General features: G+C 59.3%; 1 protein-coding gene across 2 annotated transcripts in view; it reads left to right on the forward strand.

Annotated features, from left to right (window-relative positions):
- The window catches only part of PCDH1 (protocadherin 1), a 53,460-nt gene extending 35,406 nt beyond the window's left edge, over positions 1 to 18,054 (forward strand). Inside the window, exons 5-6 of one of the 2 annotated variants that reach the window (XM_066197319.1) lie at positions 14,665 to 14,707; positions 16,490 to 16,575. In XM_066197319.1, the coding sequence (XP_066053416.1) occupies positions 14,665 to 14,690 (26 nt within the window). In that variant the 3' untranslated portion in view covers positions 14,691 to 14,707; positions 16,490 to 16,575. Of the gene's footprint in view, positions 1 to 14,664; positions 14,708 to 16,489 lie in introns of both variants that reach the window. The other variant, XM_066197318.1, reaches the window with a different exon arrangement.
- Positions 18,055 to 18,784: the final 730 nt, after the last annotated feature.

The raw sequence follows: 18,784 nt of genomic DNA on the forward strand, positions 1-18,784 counted from the left end.
TCCCTCACATGGAAAATCCCTCTCGCCGGCAGGAGATGGAGGATAAGGGATTCATCCCTGTCCCCGGTGAAATCAATGGCAGCTTTGCTGTTGAGACAGGTCAGGTGTCAGTCTCAGTTGTTGGCTCTTCCCCGGGATTTGATCCTTTGTGCTCTCACCATTAAAGAATCTCTCTTCCTGTCTCCTTCCCTCGGGCTCTCATCCATCCTGATTTGAAGTCCCCTCCGTTAAGTGGCTGGAACGCCGGCGCTGCGCTTCCCCGGCGGAGAGGACACTCCATAAATCTCCCATTAGTCATGGATGTGGCGAGCCATCCCAGGGATAGGCTGCCGTGCCTCAGAGGTTATCAAACCGTGGCAGCCCCTGCGTTTGCCTCTCCTTTCCGAGAGCTCAGCTCCCTGCCAGCATCCAGGGCTCATTTCCCTTCTCTCAGGGACACTTCAGCAGCCACATGGGGCTCAGTCCTCGTTCCTTGGCCAGTGTGGCCAGAGCTGGGCTCCCTTTCCAGCACCTCTGAGAGGACAAGAAGCTTCCAAGAAGCAGGAATGGGGGAAGCTGCTGTGTTGGTGGCTGGACGGCTCCGTTCTCCCAGGAGAGACACGCAGGGACATTGTCTGTGTGTGTTGTCACCAGTGGGATGGAGAGGGGTTTGTGCCTCTGAATGGGGTATAAGGTTCCCAAACGATCACTGTGAGGCATTTCAGCCTCAGACCTTGTGGAAAAGGAGGGCTGAACCTCACTGGTGGGAGCATGGAAACCTCCCAGGGTGTCATGGACACCGAGTCCTGCCTGGATGTTCCTTCCAGGGCCGTATCCCTAAAAACAAACATGCAGACCTCGTTCCTGGGCTTGGAGGACAAGAACAGGGAAGAATCCCTCCACAGTGCTCTGTTCCAGGGCTCTTGTCTGGCAGGGAGCTCCAGAATGAGCTGGATGAGGAGGACTCTGCTCGTGGTAGGTCTTGGACATGCTTGGATTTACATTTGGCACCTTTACTCCAGCATGAGACTGGTGCTGTCAGGCTAAAATAACGTTTTTCCAATAATTTGAGGTAGGCTGGTAGGGATGCTGTGAATCAGGAATAAACCAGCTCAAGTGGCCCATGGGTGAGACTCTGCTGCAGTCTGTGTTCTGTATTACTCAGATATAAAATGCTCTTCCAGGGATGAACCCTCTGAACAAGGAACCTGGGAGAGGGTGGGGAAGGGGTCCAGCAGGGAAGAGCAGGGTGCTGGAATGCCCAGGTTCCAGGGAGCAGCAGTTCTCTGTCAGCTGTGTGTGTCTGGGTTAGAACAACCTGCCTGGCCGTGAGGAAACAAGGAGGCAGCAGGAAAAGGAGGAGGGGGTCAGGATGTGATCCCTGCTCAGGGATGTCGGAATGGCGTTTGTGTTGTTTTATCGCTGCCGAGGAAAGAGAAAATGGAGCAGGGAATGCAAAATGACAGAGACTGAGGAGATGTGATATTTGCCTGATGTATTTTGCTGGTAATTAGTGTAATGCCAATTAGACAGAAGTAATTTTTTCTTCTCCCCCTTCTTCAGCTGTATAAATTATTGCTGGAATATATGCCAGCTCAAACTGAGATATTAAGCTTGGAGTGATGCAGAGATCTCTGCTCCTTGAGGATCTCTAGATGAAATTACCCAGACAACAGGGATCTTGACAAAAGTAAGGCTGACTCCATCCAGAAAGAAAACGAATCAAAGCCAAAGGAATTTTTTGTATTCCACGTCTGGCGTCTTGCTGCTTATTAGCCACGCAGGAAGGGGCCCCCACAGAGATGCAGCAACATCAGTGAGAAAAGGCAAATATCTCGCCTTTCCTGCAAACAATACCACTTGCAGGCTATTGTTCCCCTATCAGCTTCCCTGAGGAGCAGATCCCGAGCCTTTCCCGTGCTCGGGGCTCCAGGTAAACCCCGCCGCCCACGCGCATTCCATTTGTCATTCCCAGAGCCCTGCTTTCTCCCGCACCGGGACAGCAGCGCCGGGGTTGTTTTGCCTCCGGCTCCCCCGGGACGCGAAGCTCTTTAATGATGATGTACGGCTTCCTTCAAAGGGTCAATTGCTGGCCTGGACCTCTCCAGTCGCGGATCCCTCGGAGCTCCCTACCTGGGCACAGACTCCTCCGTGCTGCACACGGATTTTCCCTCGCATGAGGAGCAGACCTGCTCTTGCCAGTCTCCTCCCTTTGGAAAAATAACTGCTAAAAACGATGCCCTTGGACCGATTCTGGGAATTTGCATCCATCTCTGTTGGACCGTGAAATCCAAATCTTCTCGTGATCATCCTGCTGCTCCCTGGTGCTGTGCTCCGGGCAAATCCCCTTTGCCAACCTGCCTCTGATGTGTGAGGGGGGGGGCATGATGTATCCCAGTTGTCCCGCCTGGATTTTAGGATTTTGTAATCCTCGCTGGCCCTTTAAAGTGTGTTTTATTCATGGCAGCCTTTAGGACTGCCTCTGGCAGGCCTCCCTCGAGTGGTACAAACTTTATTGCATCTCTCCTCCAGCAGCCTGTAAACTGCAGCACCCAGGGGTTGCTGGAAGTTGATATTCCCTATCGGAAGCGATTAGCCGTCTTTTCCCTGCTTTCCTGCGAGGGCTTCTTGCTGCCATCCTAAAAACAAACACAGGGCACAGCAAAATTCATCAGGATTGTGTTGTTTGTGGGTTTTTTTTGTTTTTTTTTTTTGCCAAACGAACCATCAGCAAGCTGCCCCGTTCCTAAACTTCCCCATATCCCGTGTTTGCTCCTTCAGCCTTGGTGCTGATCCCTCCCGCTTTTCCAGGATTGGGGATTTCTCCCCAGTCCTGGCCATCAGGGCGGCAGATCCTTTAAGTGCTTGGTGAGGAATCACAGCAGGAAGGCAGATGGTCCAATTCCAGCAGCAGGCTTGATTTCTTGGGGTGAATTTTGCCTGCACCACGGGAGGATGTGACCGGCGCTGCTCCTGCCACGTGCCAGCCACAAAACCTCTCCCCGTGGCGCTCCCACTGCAGATTTTCTGCCTGGCAGTCTGTGGGCGTTGGAGGCGTCAATAAGGAGCGTTTTCAGCTGCTTTGTGGCACGGCTGCACTGCAGAGAAAGGGGCTCGGCAGTCCAGGGGCTCGGGCTCTGCGTCTCCGAGCAATCAGCAGGGAAACGGCCCCGTTTGCTGTGGGACCCTTCCTGCACAGTTCCCTGGCTGTGTCGCTGCCCTAACGCTCCCAGGACTGCTGTATGTTGGATTTCAGGCGGGTTTTGTTCCCTAGGGCTGGGTTTGGGATCCAGGGCTCTGTGTGTCTCCATCGGGGACAGACATTTCCCGCTCAGCACAGCTCAAGAGCCTCACCCTGCATTTAGCGCCCGTCCCCTGATCCTTCTCACAGCCACCACAAATTCCAGCACGGATCTGCCTCTTCCCCCTCGGTGTCTGCAGGACAGCTCAGGCGGACTCAGGACAGGCTGTAAAAGAGCTGGAATGATGTGAGGGTGCTCCCTTTCCTCGGAAGCAGCCCAGGAAAGATCCGTGGCAAGGAAACAAAGCGTCCACATGCAAATCCATACTGTCATTTCCTCTCCCGGTTTCCTTGGGGTTTGGCTTGACTCTCTTCCAAGGGCTCTTCCTTCTCCCTGCTCTGCTTCCCTCCGAGTGGTCTCGGTTCCCTTTGTTTGCAGATCCCCTCCTTGAGACGAGCCCTTTTCATAAACTTGTGGTTTCTTTTGTCACTTAAACACCTCCCTGACTTCAAAGGCCGGGAACAGCCCTTGGCTCTGTGGCTCCCGGCCCCCCTGCACCAACGATTTCCCCCCAGCCATTGTCCTGCCGGGGAAGGATTATTAAATTGTTGATGGAGCTGAACAATGGTTTTGTTCAAAGGCAGACATGCGAATGCCACTTCTTTTCTCCTTGACACAAGAGCTTTAATACCCGGGAACAATGAGAGGCAGCCACCAAGGAGCAAACACTGGAGAGGATTCACAAAGCCAGGCCGGTGTTCCCAAATCCCTGTGCACATGAACTGGTGCTCCTTGGAGTGCGCCCCGTGGCTGTAGGTGAGGTGAGAGAACTGGCCCCGCTGAAAAGTAATTAAAAATAATCCAAATATTGCCCGTTAACCCTGGCTTGTGTGATTAGGGCATGAGCAGGGAGCGGGAGAAGACCACCCTTTGCACAGAATCATGGAATTAAGGTTGGAAAAAACCTCAGAGATCATCCAGTCCAACCATTCCCCCAGCACTGCCAAGGCCACCACTAACCCCTGTCCCCAAGTGCCACATCCATGTGGCTTTGGGGGTGACAAAGCCATCCACATGGCTCCAGGGTGACTCCACCACTGCCCTGACAGCTCTGCCAGGCCTTGACCATCCTTGTGGGAAGAAATTTTCCCTGATGTCCAACTTGAACCTCTCCTGGTGCAACTTGAGGCCACTCATCCTATCCTTGTCCCCTGGGAGCAGCTCCTGATTTCCCCTGTCTGCCCTGTCCTGGCAGGGACATGTGCAGAGCCACAAAGAGCCCCCTGAACCTCCTTTTCTGCAGCTGAGCCCCTTTCCCAGCTGCTCCCCAGGACGGTGTTCCCATTCCCGGGCTGCTCCAGGCTGGCTGTGTCTTGGGAGCAGCTCTGAGCCTGCAGTGAGGATCATTCCCTGCCCTGCCCAGCCTCAGGCTCTGACATTTCGTACTGCTCGGGCTCCTCTCCCATCGCTGATCGCCTCAGCTGCTTTCAGGCACCACCAGGCTTCAATTTTCCATGCTGGGTTTCCCTCAGGTTGATTTCTTTTTTCTGTTTTCCCTAAATTTTAGCGGAGCTGTTTCAGCTGGTTTTGGAGAACATGCCGTGCTGCCTCAGCCCTGCTAACAAAGTGATTATGAAAATTTCCTTTCAAGACCCATTAGCTTAACCACGCTTTGAGAGGGAGGTGTGGAATTTGGCATGGGAGCTGCCAGCAGCGGCTGGGGGCTGCTTGTCCCAAAATGTGCTCTAAATGTGGAGCAGAACACATCCCTGGGGGGCTGCGCCCACACTGCCCTGGGTGGCCCTCACACAACAGCATTCCCAGAGTTCTTCCATGGGGAAATGGATTCCGACTGACAGAGAGGAGGTTTAGACTGGATATCAGGAAAAAAAAATCTTTTCCTCTGAGGGTGGTGAGGCCCTGAGGTTGCCCAGAGAAGCTATGGCTGCCCCTGGATCCCTGGCAGTGTCCAAGGCCAGGCTTGGAGGGCTTGGAGCAGCCTGGGAGAGTAAAAGGTGTCCCTGCCCATGGCAGGGAACAAGATGAGCTTTGAGGTTCCTTCCATCCCAAACTATTCTGTGATTCCATGATCCTGTGATCCATGTTCTCTTTTGGACACCAGCAAGGTTTGCTGCCATTGCTTCATGGATATCCATCCTGTTCCTTGATTTACATCTGTCCTGTTCCTTGATTTACATCCATCCGGTTGCTTGGTGGCCTCCCTTCTGGACATTTCACAGTGCTCTGTGCTCCCCAGTTTTCTTTGGAATGCTGGGTACAGCATGGCAGGGATTGTCCTTTTCCTCTGGGAGGGTTGAGCATGGCTGGCTCTGCTCTGGGACTCTGGCGTCAGGGTGCACCTGAGGATGCCTTGCTGGGAGCCCAGGTGTGTGCCCAGGTGGGCAAGGGGACCATGGGCACCTGGCCTGGATCAAAGCCAGTGTGACAGCAGGACCAGGGCAGGGCCTGTCCCCTGTGCTGGCACTGCTGGGGGACCTCGAGGGCTGTGTCCTGTTCGGGGCCCTCCTGGCCAGAGAGACCTGGAGGGGCTGGAGCGTGTCCAGGGCAGGGAACGGAGCTGGGAAGGGGCTGGAGCCCCAGGAGAGGCTGAGGGAGCTGGGAAAGGGGCTGAGCCTGGAGAAAAGGAGGCTCAGGGGGGACCTGGTGGCTCTGCACAACTCCCTGACAGGAGGGGACAGCCGGGGGGGTCGGGCTCTGCTCCCAGGGAACAGGGACAGGAGGAGAAGGAACGGCCTCAGGCTGGGCCAGGGGAGGCTCAGGGTGGACAGCAGCAGGAATTTCCCCATGAAAAGGGTGCTCAGGGATGGGAACTACCCAGGGAGGTTTGGAGTGCCCATCCCTGGAGGTGTCCAAGGAAGGGCTGGAGGTGGCACTGAGTGCTCTGGGCTGGGGACAAGGTGGGGATGGGGCACAGCTGGGACTGGATGACCTCGGAGAACTTTTCCAGCCTCAGTGATCCTGGGATTCTGTGAGAGAGCTGCTTTGGGGGTTCTGGGAGATGGAGCCAGCCTGAAGTGCCTCCCACCAAGGCCTTTCCTTGGCTCATTCCATGCTGTGACCTCTTCCAGGTCCCCCTGGAGCAGAGCTGTCCCCAAGTCCCCCCACACGTGGCACAGGGGTGGCACACTGGGGTCACTCGCTGCCTTCGCTGTCCTCAGCCAGCACAAAGGGATTCTTCCTTTATCTTCTTCTGCCTTTGATTGTCCTTCCTGGGGCCTGTTCCCTCCCTTCTCCTGCCCTTCCTGGCGAGCTGGCAGAGGCTGCCTCAAGCTCCAGTGCCCTCCGTGATGAGCTGCTGCCAGCCAGGGGAGCAGGGCTGCAGCTTTAATTAAATGATAAGGGCAGAGCCCCGGAAGTGGGGAGATAAGTGCACTGGTGTCTGCCACCACACTTGCCCAGGCTCTTTCTAATTAGCTCTGAGAAGCTCTGGAGAGGCAGATTAACCCTTGCAGGTGCCGCACGAGCGCTGGGATGCAGCGGGAGGAGGGTGCCCAGGCCAGCCCCAGGGGTGCCATGGTGCAATGCCGTGGTTTGGGTGGGATGGGGCTGCAGGGGACCCTCTGTGTCCCCCCCCCCCCAGCTCGGGGCAGAGGGGACAGGTCAGGGAGGATCAGACCTGGCCCTTCCCAGGCTCAGGCACAAGGCAGAGCTCAAGGATTATGTGCTCAGGTTCCTCCTGGGAGAAGCATTCCCAGCCCCACAGGGCACAATCCTGCCATGGCTCAGGTCTCCAGCCCCTCTGGAACCACGAGCAGTGATGCTCTGTGTGCTGGGGACTTGGGGACACGGGGTAAGAGTGACTCTGTGTCATCAACCCATGAAAATATGGACTGGAAGCTCCCCAGGACCTGGTGCCACCAGTGCCACCACCTGTCCCTCACCCAGGTCCAGCTGAGAGGGCTGGGGAGGGCACCTGGGCTGTGGGCCCTGTGTCACCAGGTCAGTGGGTGGTCAGAGTGGCACTGGTGACACTGCTCCTGGTGGCCTGGCCCCTTGTGGTCACACTGGCTGGTGGCACAGGGTACCCAGAGTGTGCCAGGGAGCTCTGGGTTGGGCATTCCCAGCTCTGGGATGGCCATTCCCGTGTCCCCAGGAAGCTCTGGGATGGTCATTCCCTTGTCCCCAAGGAGCTCTGGGATGGCCATTCCCGAGTCCCCAGGGAGCTCTGGGATGGCCATTCCCATGTTTCTAGTGAGCCTCTGCCTGGAGGGGGGGCAGGCCATCCCCTGAGCCCCCCAGGGGCGGAATCCCGTGCATCCATCGGCAGAGCCGAGGTGGGAATGCAGGATGCGGGCAGGAGCCATCGCGGAGGAATTTGGGCAGCAGGAATGCGCATCCGAGGCATGCATGAGCCGGCAGCCCCCGGGGATGGCAGGTGGTGCCGCGCTCCCGCGGGATTTACATAACCATCATTAGACCGTGCCGAGCCCTGTGTTCCCACCTGTCCCAGCTCCTGGGGCAGGGAAGGAAGGAGGGCAGCTCCACTGCCCGAAATTCCATGGGTTTAGGATCTTTGTGCACTCCTAAAGGAACCTCAGGCGTTGTTGCTCACCTGGATGCTGCAGGAGCGAACGCCGGGAAGAGGGTTTGGTGATTCCGTGGATTGATTTGGACTCCTCAGCCTTTCTGGTGGATATTTGTGGAGTCTTTCGTCTGTAGGACGGCCAGAGGATAATGCTGGGATATTAATGGATCCAGGATTTCATTCTGGAGCTGGATTGGGTTGTTTTATGCAACGTGAGGGAGGAGGATTGCCCAGCAATGCTCATTCCTTGCCTTTGCTTTTGTCTGCTGTGGGTTTTAGCTGCAAGGACCCGATTTTTCATACAGGGCATGTGCCAGGTACAAAATGTTTTGAGAAGTGCCAGTGAAACGTGCACAGATATTTTATTTCCTGAAGGACGGGAGAAAATTGCTGTCTTTTCTCATTAGGAGAGCATCACGCCCCCCATTCTCCATCTCCTTTTTAGAGGAGGAATTTTCTGTGATCTCTCGAGCCTTTCCTTGTACCTTCCCCAGTTTCTGCAGCCTCTGGGGCAGAGTCTCACTGGCAAGGCAGCTCCTTCCCTGTTAAACCTCCCGGGTGGTTCTGTGCTCTCCCTGGAAGCCACAAAGGGACCCCAGGGGAAATATTTCCCACCAGAGTGTGACTCTGGTCTGCATCACAAAGCACTTTCAGGAGGACAATTAAGGCTGCCTGGACAATCCTAATTTTGGCATTTCCTAACCTTTGAACCCTGTAATCCTATTAAGGTGCTTCTTAACACAATTATTCAGTAGTTTAATGTAATAATTCTGCCTTTTATAGTCCAGTGGAGGTTGAAGCCCCTCTGTGCCAGGGTAGGGGATCATGGGGGTGGCACTACGAGCACAAAATCTGTTCTAGGGGGGTGGAATTTGTTCCCTGGGTATCACAAGGAGGCTCTGGGGTGAGGGGGATTTTGGGAGCGCTCAGTGTGTTGCTGAGCCCTGCAGGGACACGCTCAGTGTCCGGGAACATCCATCTGGGTGCTCTGCCTACCGTTGCTGTGGCGATGTGGCCGCTGTCACACGGTGCCCGTGGGGTGACCGCAGCATGGAGGCGGCTCCTCTGGCACACACAGGAAAACACATCCCCTGAGAGATGGGAAAAGGGGGAAAACAGATCCCCTGGGAGCCGGGAAAAGGGAAAACACATCCCCTGGGAGATGGGAAAAGGGAAAACACATCCCCTGGGACGTGGGGAAAGGGAAAACACATCCCCTGGGACGTGGGGAAAGGGAAAACAGATCCCCTGGGTGTGAGGAAAGGGAAAACACATCCCCTGGGAGGCAGAAGGGAGGAACACACTCCCTGGAAGAAGAGATCCCCTGGGAGTGGGCAAGGGAAAACACATCTCCTGGGAGCCAGAAGGGAAGAACACATCCCCTGGGACATGGAGAAAGGGAAAACAGATCCCCTGGGAGCTGGGAAAGGGGAAAACGCATCCACTGGGAGATGGGGAAAGGGAAAACACATCCCCTGGGACATGGGGAAAGGGAAAACACATCCCCTGGGAGCTGGGAAAGGGAAAAACACATCCCCTGGGAGTGAGGAAAGGGAAAACACATTTCCTGGGAGGCAGAAGGGAGGAACACACTCCCTGGGAGCTGGGCAAGGGAAGAAGAGATCCCGTGGGAGTGGGCAAGGGAAAACACATCTCCTGGGAGATGGGAGAAGGGAAAACACATCTCCTGGGAGCCAGAAGGGAAGAACACACCCCCTGGGAGCCAGGCGAAGCACTCCAGCCCCAGCTGTGCCGGCTTTGCTGAGCCCGGTGGGTGCATCTGTCCCCATCCATTCCTGGGCTGTGCTGGGATCCCCTCGGAGGAGCTGGGAAGGCACGTACAGTTGTGGAGTGTTGGGATATCCTGCAGGGGCTGCCGGCCCGGGCACTTGAGGGCGGGCTGTCTGTGCTGCTCGGGGCTGCTGCTGTTCTGCAGATCCAGCGGGGCTGGAGGGGCCGGGGGAGACGCCGGGGGTGTGCTCCATCCCCGGAGCCCGGGAGAAACCCGTCTGTGCCGCAGCCTGGGGAGCCCTGGGGATGCGCTAGAAGAGCGGGTGTTGCTCGTTCTTGCCCCGGGAGCCGGAGGTGTGGCTCGGAGCCGCAGTCAGCACCTCGGTGGGCAGTGCCGGGTCGGGCTCCGATACCGGGAGCCATCTGGAGCGAGGGTGGGAAGTTTGGGGAGCCATCTGTCTGGGTGTTGTAGTGCTAGAATTGGTCCCGCAGCCGTCTGGCTGGGTGTTGTAGTGCTAGGAATGGTCCTGCAAACCGTCTGCGAGCGGGGAGGGGCTGAGGGAGCCGCGGCCGGGAAAAGCTGGGGCTGCCGGGGGCTGCGGGGAGCTCCGTGCCTGTGCTCCCCCCTCCCAGGCTTCCCGTGCCCGTCCATCCCTGCAGCAGCGCCGAGGGCACGGGCCGGGCTCAGCAGCTCCCGCAGGGACGTCGGTGAGCTCTGGGTTGTCCACGTGGGAATATGGGCCAGGAATGGGTGAGGATCCAAAGGGTGTCCTGGGGGATCACCCAGGGAGGGATTGTCCCACTCTGCTCTGGGCTGGGGCAGCCTCACCTCCAGTGCTGGGGCGGTTTGGGTGCCACACGATCAGAGAGATCCAAAGCTGCTCCCGAGTGTCCGAAGGAGGGAGCCGGGGCTGGGGAAGGGTCTGGAGGGGCCACCCGAGGAGCGGCTGAGGGCACTGGGCTGGTTCAGCTGCAGGAGGAGCTGAGGGCAGAGCTCAGGGAAGGAGGGGACGGCTGGAGGGGGAGGTTTGGGATGGAGAGCCGGGAAAGGCTCTTCCCCCAGAGGTGCTGGCACTGCCCAGGCTCCCCAGGGAATGGGCACGGCCCCGAGGCTGCCAGAGCTCCAGGAGCCTTTGGACAGCGCTCCAGGGATGGACGGGGGGATTGTTGGGGTGTCAGCAGGGCCACGGGTGGGACTGGATGATCCTTTGGGGTCCCTTCAGCTCAGGATATTCCATGATTCCCTGCTGGGATATTGCACTGCCTGTGCCCCCCTCATTTGGGGACTGTGAAGGGGAACCTTGTCTCTTAGCCTTGTGAAGGAGATCTCGGCTCCAGAGCCACCTGCAGCACAGCTCTCCTCTCCCAACAGCCCTGGCAAGGGGAAAACGCGGTGGGAATGAGCCACAGAGCTCCCGTTCCCTGCAGGGAGCTCCTCCTGAGCTGGGATGGGATGAGATGGGATGGGCTGAGATGGGCTGGGCTGGGATGATGAGCATCTCTTGTGCCAGTGTGGGGGACTTCTCCAGGCGACTGGGGCCTCGTATGGAGACGTGGGACTGAAGGGGTGGGATAATGCAGGACATTCATTCACAGGTGTGCAGGATGGGATGGGATGGGATGGGATGGGATGGGATGGGATGGGATGGGATGGGATGGGATGGGATGGGATAGGATAGGATAGGATAGGATAGGATAGGATAGGATAGGATAGGATAGGATAGGATAGGATAGGATAGGATAGGATAGGATAGGATAGGATAGGATAGGATAGGATAGGATAGGATAGGATAGGATAGGATAGGATAGGATAGGAAAGGAACGGAACCAATGTAAGACCATGGGATGTTGGGCTGCACAATCCCAGCTGCTCCTTAGGGTGTCTGAGGAGGGAGGGGAGCAGCAGCACAGGCGCCTGGAGGAAGCAGCTCGGCAGGGAAGTGGTATCTGGAGGGAGCAGCGCTGTAAAACATGGCACCTGGAGGAAATGGCTGCACTGCAGCAGCGCTGCCTGCAGGGAAGGCAGCAGCGGGGGGAGGCAGCACCTGGAGGCGGCAGCAGCACAGAACGTGGCACCTGCAGGACGTGGCACCGTGGGGGAGCCGTACCTGGAGGCAGCGGCACCGTGGGGGACGGCGTTTCCCGGGAACGGCGCTGCGGGAAACGGCACCTGGAGGGAGCAGCGCCGTGGGAGAGCCTTACCTTGGGGAGTGCGCCATGGGGACAGCCCTGTGGGGACACACCCGTGGGGGACACACCTGTGGGGGACACACCTGTGGGGACACCCCTGTGGGGGACACCCCCGTGGGGGACACACCCGTGGGGAGTGGCCCTGCGGGAAATTGGCGCCTGTGGAGAACACTGACATGGCAGGATGGGACCTGCCAGCAGCTCTGCCCTGGGTGGAGGGGAGCAGGATTCCTGGGAATGGCTCCTGGAGGAGCAATGGTGCAGGAGAATGGCGCCAGGAATGCTGGAATAGAGAATGGTGCCGGCTGCCAGGAGCTGTGGGGCAGGAAGGGAGCCCTTGTGGCACAGGGAGGGGGGACAGTGCTGCTGGGAGGGGATGGCGTGGGAGGCCACCACTGTCAGGGACATCCCAGAGGGGCCTGCAGAGCCCTGAGGGCCTGGAATGGGAGAAGGGCATTTCCAGGTGTCCAGAGCACAGAGGCCGAGCTGCCTCTCCTGGGAGCACTGCCCCTTTCCCTGGCTGAGGACTGACCTTTGGGATGCCTGGCACCCCAGGGTGCAGCGTGGGCCCTGCTCTGTCCCTCTGTCCCCAGGCCCAGCACAGGTCAGGGCTCTGGGGCTCTGCTTTTGGGGCAGCTGGCTGGGATGAGTTCTCCCCAGGGAGGGAAGAAGGCTCTTTCTGATCCCAGCTTTGGGAAAGCACCTGGTTTTCCTCCCAGCTGCTCTCCCCACACTCCCATTCCCCATCTCCCCACACCACCGAGCCTCTCCAGCCCCTCCTGGCATGCTGTGCTTCCCTCCTCCCCTTTCCTGGGCTTCTCTGCATCCTCTGCCACGCTCTGCTCTGTCACAGCCCCACTGCCTCCCCTCCCAGAGCTGCTCCAGCACATCCCCTCCCTTCCCGGACTTCTGTGCTGCATCATCCATCCCTGCTCTCCCTGCACTGACACAAGTGGAAGACACAACAGGACCAAACCAGCCCGGGGATGTGGCAGAAGGCAGCATATAGAACGTGCTGGGGGCTGGCTCAGCCTCTGTTTGGAGCTCCCAGGCTTGCAGAGGGCGAGGGAAGCGCTGCTGGCTGGGGCTGCTGCTTTTGTCTCGTTCCCAAAGTGCCCCAGAGCTTTGCTGGAATCTCCAGGAAGGTTTTGGAGGAGCCCTGTGATGGGATGAGCTCCTGCCCCGGGTGGGGAGGGGGTGAGACAGGAATAATTAGCAGCAGCACCAACTAGTGCCTCTTCCCAGAGGAGCCAACCTGGCATCTCTGAGGGTGTAAAAATCCTGGTGTAAAACCCCAACCGTGCCCCTCAAGAAGCCAAAGGGATCCAACTTGTCCAGCGCCGGGTTCATCCCTAAGGAGGAGAGCCCCGAGGCAGCTGACAAGGGGATGCCAGAGAGAGGCAAAGCTGCAGGAAGGGGGCAGCCAGGAGGATGTGAGGGCTGTGAATGCCCAAGCCACCACTTCCCTGCCTGGGGAGCACAGTCAGGGGGCCTGGAATAACCGGGATGGGCCAAAGCTCAGGAAAACACGGCAACTGCACAAAGCTTTACTTGGCGTGCCCAGGACACCCTGATAGCCCAGAGGGCGTGGCCATCCTCTCCATGCCCTGGGAATGCTGTCACATTCCAGGGCCGCAGAGGCACAGGAGTGCATTTTGGGCGGAGGAGGGATCCGAAATCCTAAGTCCCCTTAGTGCACCCCGAGGTGTGGGCCTGCCTCCTCAGCACCCCACACAACTGGGGAAAACCGATGGGCAAAACTCCCATCAAAGAGGGATTTGTGCTCGTCTGGTGGCACTTGGGAGTCCCTGAGGCACCAGCGTGTGCTGGGAATTAGGCCATGGGGTCGTGTTTTCCCTCAGTCCCAGCTATTCAGGAATTCCACCCTGCCCCGTTCCGGGCTCATGGCACAGAATCCGCTGCTCAGTGGCTCTGCGAGCGAGGGGACAATGCTGGAAAAAGGCTTCAGTGCCAGGAGCAGACAATGGGTAAAGCAGAATAAAAGACCCTGAACACAGCGTTCCTGCTTGATCCTGCCATTCCCAAGCCGCTGCTGGCACGAGGAGATCTCCGTCGCTTTGTTCCCTGCAGAGGTGGATTTTATTTCAGCCCTGCCAGTCCCCTCTGTGGGCTCGGCAAAGCTCCTCCTGCCCCAGGAAGAGGGGATGGCTCCCATCCACCCCCTGGGAGCACAGAGCACCAGGGCCTTTCTGGGAGAGGAAAGGATGGCCAGGAGGAAAGCAGGAAAGGATGGCAATAATTCCTCTTGGACCTCAAAGTGACCAAGCCATTGCGTGGCCACTGGAGCGTCCTGTGCTCCTGAGAGGAAAACCTGATGGATCCTCTTGGATTCACATTCCATTCTCTGCTTGGACTTGCCCAGAGCAGAGATGAAAACGGAGCTGTTGTGCCTCTGGTTTTGTATCTCACATGGGAGAGAGAATCGAGGCAGTTCCCCAGGGCGGCAGGGCAGCTGGTGCACGGCCAGCCCCAGGGACGTGCCCTGCCAAGCTGTGCTCTCGTGCTGCCCGTGCCACGGCCGTGTCCCCTGAGCTGCTTCTGTGCTGCTGCTTTTTGTCCCCGCGGTGTGAGCATGGCTCGGCATCCTGCTGGGATGTATCCGTGTGTGCATCCACGTGAGTGTCCATGTGTGTGTCCCTGTGTGTGTCCCCTGTGCACAGCCCCAACCCCTCAGCTTCTGCTGTCACCACCCAGGTGGCTCTGAGTGTCCCCGTGTGGGTCCCGTGAAGGCCGCCGGGCTCCAGGGATCAGGATCAGGGATCAGGGTGAGGCTGGAGCAGGGAGTGAGGGAGGAGCAGCGGTGGCCGAGCGGCCTCCAGGAGGCTGGACAGGCCCAGGAAGGGCTGAGGAGGCAGTGGGGAGCGTGGGGACAGGGGTGGCAGAGGCTGAAGGGGGTGTGGAGGCCGGGGCTGTGCACTGACGTGACGCTGTCGTCCTTTTTCTGCCCCTCATCAGAGTCCCCTGAGCGGAGCAGGCTGTGAAGGGGGGCTGCCAGCAGGTATGTCCGTGTGCCTCCTGCCAGGGTATCCCAGCTTCCAAGGGGAGCTCCTGTGGGTGCCAGGGATGGAACGCGGGCACAGACCCCAGGGGGAAATGGGGCTGCCTCCGGAGACAGTCACTGGGGGCTGTTTTAGGGCAAGATGTGCTCACACAGTGGTTGGCTGCTGACTTTGCCCCTTCATCCATGCCGGTGTCAAGCATTCCCAGCATTGTCTGAAGCCTTCTCCTGCATCCTGTGTGTGAGAGCTGTGCCAGGGTGACTCGGGTGTGTGGCGGCCCCAGACTGGTGGCAGGAGGGAGCGTTGGCCAGGGCAGAAACCCCACCAGGTTTGCTTCTGCCCAGGGCTCAGGCACTGCCCGTGGGTCTGCCCTGCTTTTGGGATGAGGGAATTGTGTGCACCAGTGTGTCCCCAGTGGGAAAGGGGTGCCCCACACGTCTCAGGCCCCCAGAGCTCCTTAGCATCTCCCTCCATCGGTCTGTCAGTGGAGAGAGCTCCACGGTGGTGGAGGCATGGGAAGGATTTTTGGGAACCACCGGGACATCTGGAAGTCTGAGCAGCCTCAAGGTCATGAGCAGCATCAACACCACATGGTGTCCCACACTGGGGCAGAAATCAAGGAATGGCTCGTGACTGGGATGACTCTGGGAGGGACATTCAGCTCTGCGTGGAAGTGCCAAATTCCGGCCACAGTAGCCTCATGACAGGTGCTGCCTGTGCCGAGGACACCTGGCCAAGGCTCAGGGACACCTGGGGCAGGGGGCGGCTGGTGTGTGAGGACACCAGGGTGTGGACTGGTCTAACTGGTGCTCAGTGTCCCAGCTGTGTGGGGAGCTGTGGTGCCCTCGGGTGCTGGGCTCCCTCAGAGGCAGGGGTTTGGTGCACAGGACACCCCGGCATCTCCACAGGGCACCCCCGGCATCTCCAGTCTCTCTGGAGGGAGGCATGGCTGTGCCTCCATGTGCTCAGGGATTTCAGGCTCCACAGGAGACCAGGACTTCTGGCTGGGCTCGTGGCTCCTGCTGAGGGTGCCAGGGGAGGCTGGAATGTGGCCTGGGATGCCTGGTGGGAGCGGGGCAGGGATGCCCGAGGATGCTGCCCAGGACACATGGCTGTGCCTCGGGGCTGAGTCCAGGGCAGTTCTGTCTCTGTGAAGCCATCGGTGGTGCCCAGTGGGAATTCCTGGAGCTTAGCAGGTTCCAGGTGGTGCTCAAAATTCTGGGATCACAAGCCTGGTGTGGCAGCGTGTGTGCTGCTGTGCAAATGCAAGCTGTGGAGCCTCCCTGTGCAGTCCTGGTCTCCAAAGGGGCTCAGGGAGCTCTGCCCCGTGCTCTGCCTCCTGTCTCTCTGTGGCTTTGGGTTTTCCTCCCAGCTCTGCTTTGCTCCCTGGCTGTCCATGGGCCCAGCTCCCAGGGTGTCCATGGTGCAGCTCCCTGGCTGTCCATGGGTCTGGTCCCAGGGTGTCCATGGTGCAGCTCCCTGGCTGTCCATGGGTCTGGTCCCAGGGTGTCCATGGTGCAGCTCCCTGGCTGTCCGTGGGTCTGATCCCAGGGTTGTCCATGGGTGCAGCTCCCTGGCTCTCCGTGGGTCTGGTCCCAAGGTGTCCATGGGTGTGGCTCCCTGGCTGTCCGTGGGTCCTGCTCCCAGAGTGTCTGTGGGTCCAGCTGTCCCTCCCAGTGTGGGCAGGACAGAGCTGTCCAGTCCCTGCCGCTGCTCCCTGCGCTCCATGCCCATCCCGAGGCGGTTCCCGGGGTGACGCCGCTGTCCCTTGTTCCCCGCAGATCTCCGGCCTCTGCCCGATGTAGCCATGACTGGGACCTGCACCCGGGAGTGCACAGAGTTCGGCCACTCCGACACCTGCTGGATGCCTGGGCAGTCCTCCCCCAGCCGCAGGCCCAAGAACGCCCTCAAACTCTCCACTTTTGTGCCTTACCAAGACCGAGGGAGCCAAGAGCAAGTCGGGAACGGCAGCCCCAGACTGTCGGAAGAGCGCAGCACCAAAATGGCCAACCTCCGCCTGCTCCCCACGTACAGTGCCTTCTCCAATAGTAGCCATGAGCCCTGCAAGGACTCTCCCATGGAGGAAATTCCTCTCACCCAGACCTCGGACTTCCAGCCGGCCACCACCCCCTCGGCCCAGACCACCAAGAGGGAGATCTACCTGTGAGGCTGGGCGTGAGGGGCAGGGAGCAGAGGCCAGAGGAACGTTTCCCACTTCGATGCTTTATGGCTCCGGCCGCTTCTCCAGGCTGGGCGCTCTGCGGGGAGCAGGGCAAGGCGAGGCAGGGATGAGAGGAGCGCCTTTTTAACCCCGTGTTGCCCGGGGCCGGGGGTGGGTGGGGAGGATGAAAAGCATCCCGACCCTGATTGCCGAGCATCCCGAACTGCTGCCGGGGAGGGCTGGGCAGGCTCCAGGTGCGGAGGGCACGGAGAAGGGAGAGAAGGGCTTACGTACCAAAGGTCCACGCAGAGCTGGTGGAGTTCCTGGGGCATAGGACGAGGAGTGTCCCCGAGCACGGGGAGCCAGCTGCCTGTCTCTTTGCTGTAGACTCCTGTAAATACGAATCTTATAGGAATGACATTCAAGTCCTGCCTGATCGCAACTTTTTATTGTCCTTGAAACAAAACAAAACAAAACAAAAAAGACGTTTAAAGAGAAAACAAAACAAAGCAAAATGAAAAAAAAAAAAAACTAGACAAAAAAAGAGGAAAAACAAAACAAAAAAAAAAAGAGAGAGAGAAAAAAAAAACAAAACACACAAAAAAAAAAACAAACCACAGGGAGCAAGTTCCAGCTTTGAATGGTTTCCTGCGTGGAAGAGCCCCTGGGAGCGCAGCGTCCAGCCCGCACTCATGTTCTATATTGTAAATAGAGATGTGATCAGTCCCTGAAACAGCAGCTGGGGAGCTGGAGGAGAGGGGCAGCATCCTGGCTGGACGGTAGGGACTTCGCTATTTTTCAGCCCGGATCTCTTTCTGAACGTTGTCACTGTGCCCACAAGCTGCAGGGTCCCTAGGGACTGCCCGGTGCCATAGGTGGGGGCTGCTCTGGGGGGGCGGGGGGGTCCCCGGTGGTGGCCCTGCGCCTGGCGGGTGGAGGAGGGCTGGGGAAGCCCCCAGTCAAGGGACCGGCTGGGTCCGGGGAGGGGATGTCCCCAGGAAGGGACCGGCTGGGTCCGGAGAAGCCCTCAGTCCGCCTCTGCCGGCAGGGAGGTCGGCAGCGGCTCCGGCTCTCGGCCCATCGCCTCGGGCCTCCTCCGGGGCAGGGGATGCCCACGAGGCCGGGCTGTGCCGTGCCCTCCACCTCCGTCCATCCGCCTGTAAAGCCACCATTGCCTTTGTGAGGAGGAGCTTTGTCTCAGGGTCACACCGGGGGCCGCCGAGCCCCTGCCCGCTGGACTCCGCTGCCCTTAGGCCCCAGGGCCACTCTCGCGGGGTCCAGCTTTCTCTTCCATTGTCAAAGGTCCACCGGCCTCCCCGGCACGTCCCCGCTGCCCCGGCGTCCTCAGCTCCCGTGCAGAGGGGAGAGGAGCCCCTGCCCCTCCCAGGGCTCCCCAGAGGGGTCCCCTGGCTCTGTCCCTGTTCCCTCGGCAGCTGGGGCACGCTCCTGGCTTTGGGGTGCAGCCCTGGCAGGAGGGCTCCGGGCCACTCGCGCCTCATTCCTGGGTAGCCCTTCCCAGTCCTCGCCCGCCGGGCTGCGGGAGGGGCCGTGCTGCACCCTTGTGCTTCCCGTCTCCAGCTCTGGCATCTTCCCCAGGGAGCGAGGCCGGCAGGATGCGTGTCCTGCGGCGGCGCATCCCCGGAGCGCACGGCCCGTCCCCGCGGGGCTGGCGCGGGGCTGTGCCGGGCTCCGGGGCCACGGGGACCCCGCGGGGCCAGGCCATAGCTGTAGTGCCTGTCGGGACCCCCTGCCCAGCCTCCTCCCCGCCCTGAGCAGCTCCTCTCCCTCTCGTGGGGCGGTGGCAGGACGCAGCCCCCTCCCCGGAGGGGACGCGGTGCCAGCCGAGCCCGGGCGGCAAAGGAAGAGCGGCAGAAGGCGCCTGCTCGCTCCCGCTGCTCGTGTCCCCCGTGTCCCC

The sequence above is a fragment of the Chamaea fasciata genome, unplaced genomic scaffold (assembly GCF_029207755.1).
Source record: "Chamaea fasciata isolate MVZ Bird 193981 ecotype frontalis unplaced genomic scaffold, bChaFas1.0.hap1 SCAF_15, whole genome shotgun sequence".
NCBI classification, from domain to species: domain Eukaryota; kingdom Metazoa; phylum Chordata; class Aves; order Passeriformes; family Sylviidae; genus Chamaea; species Chamaea fasciata.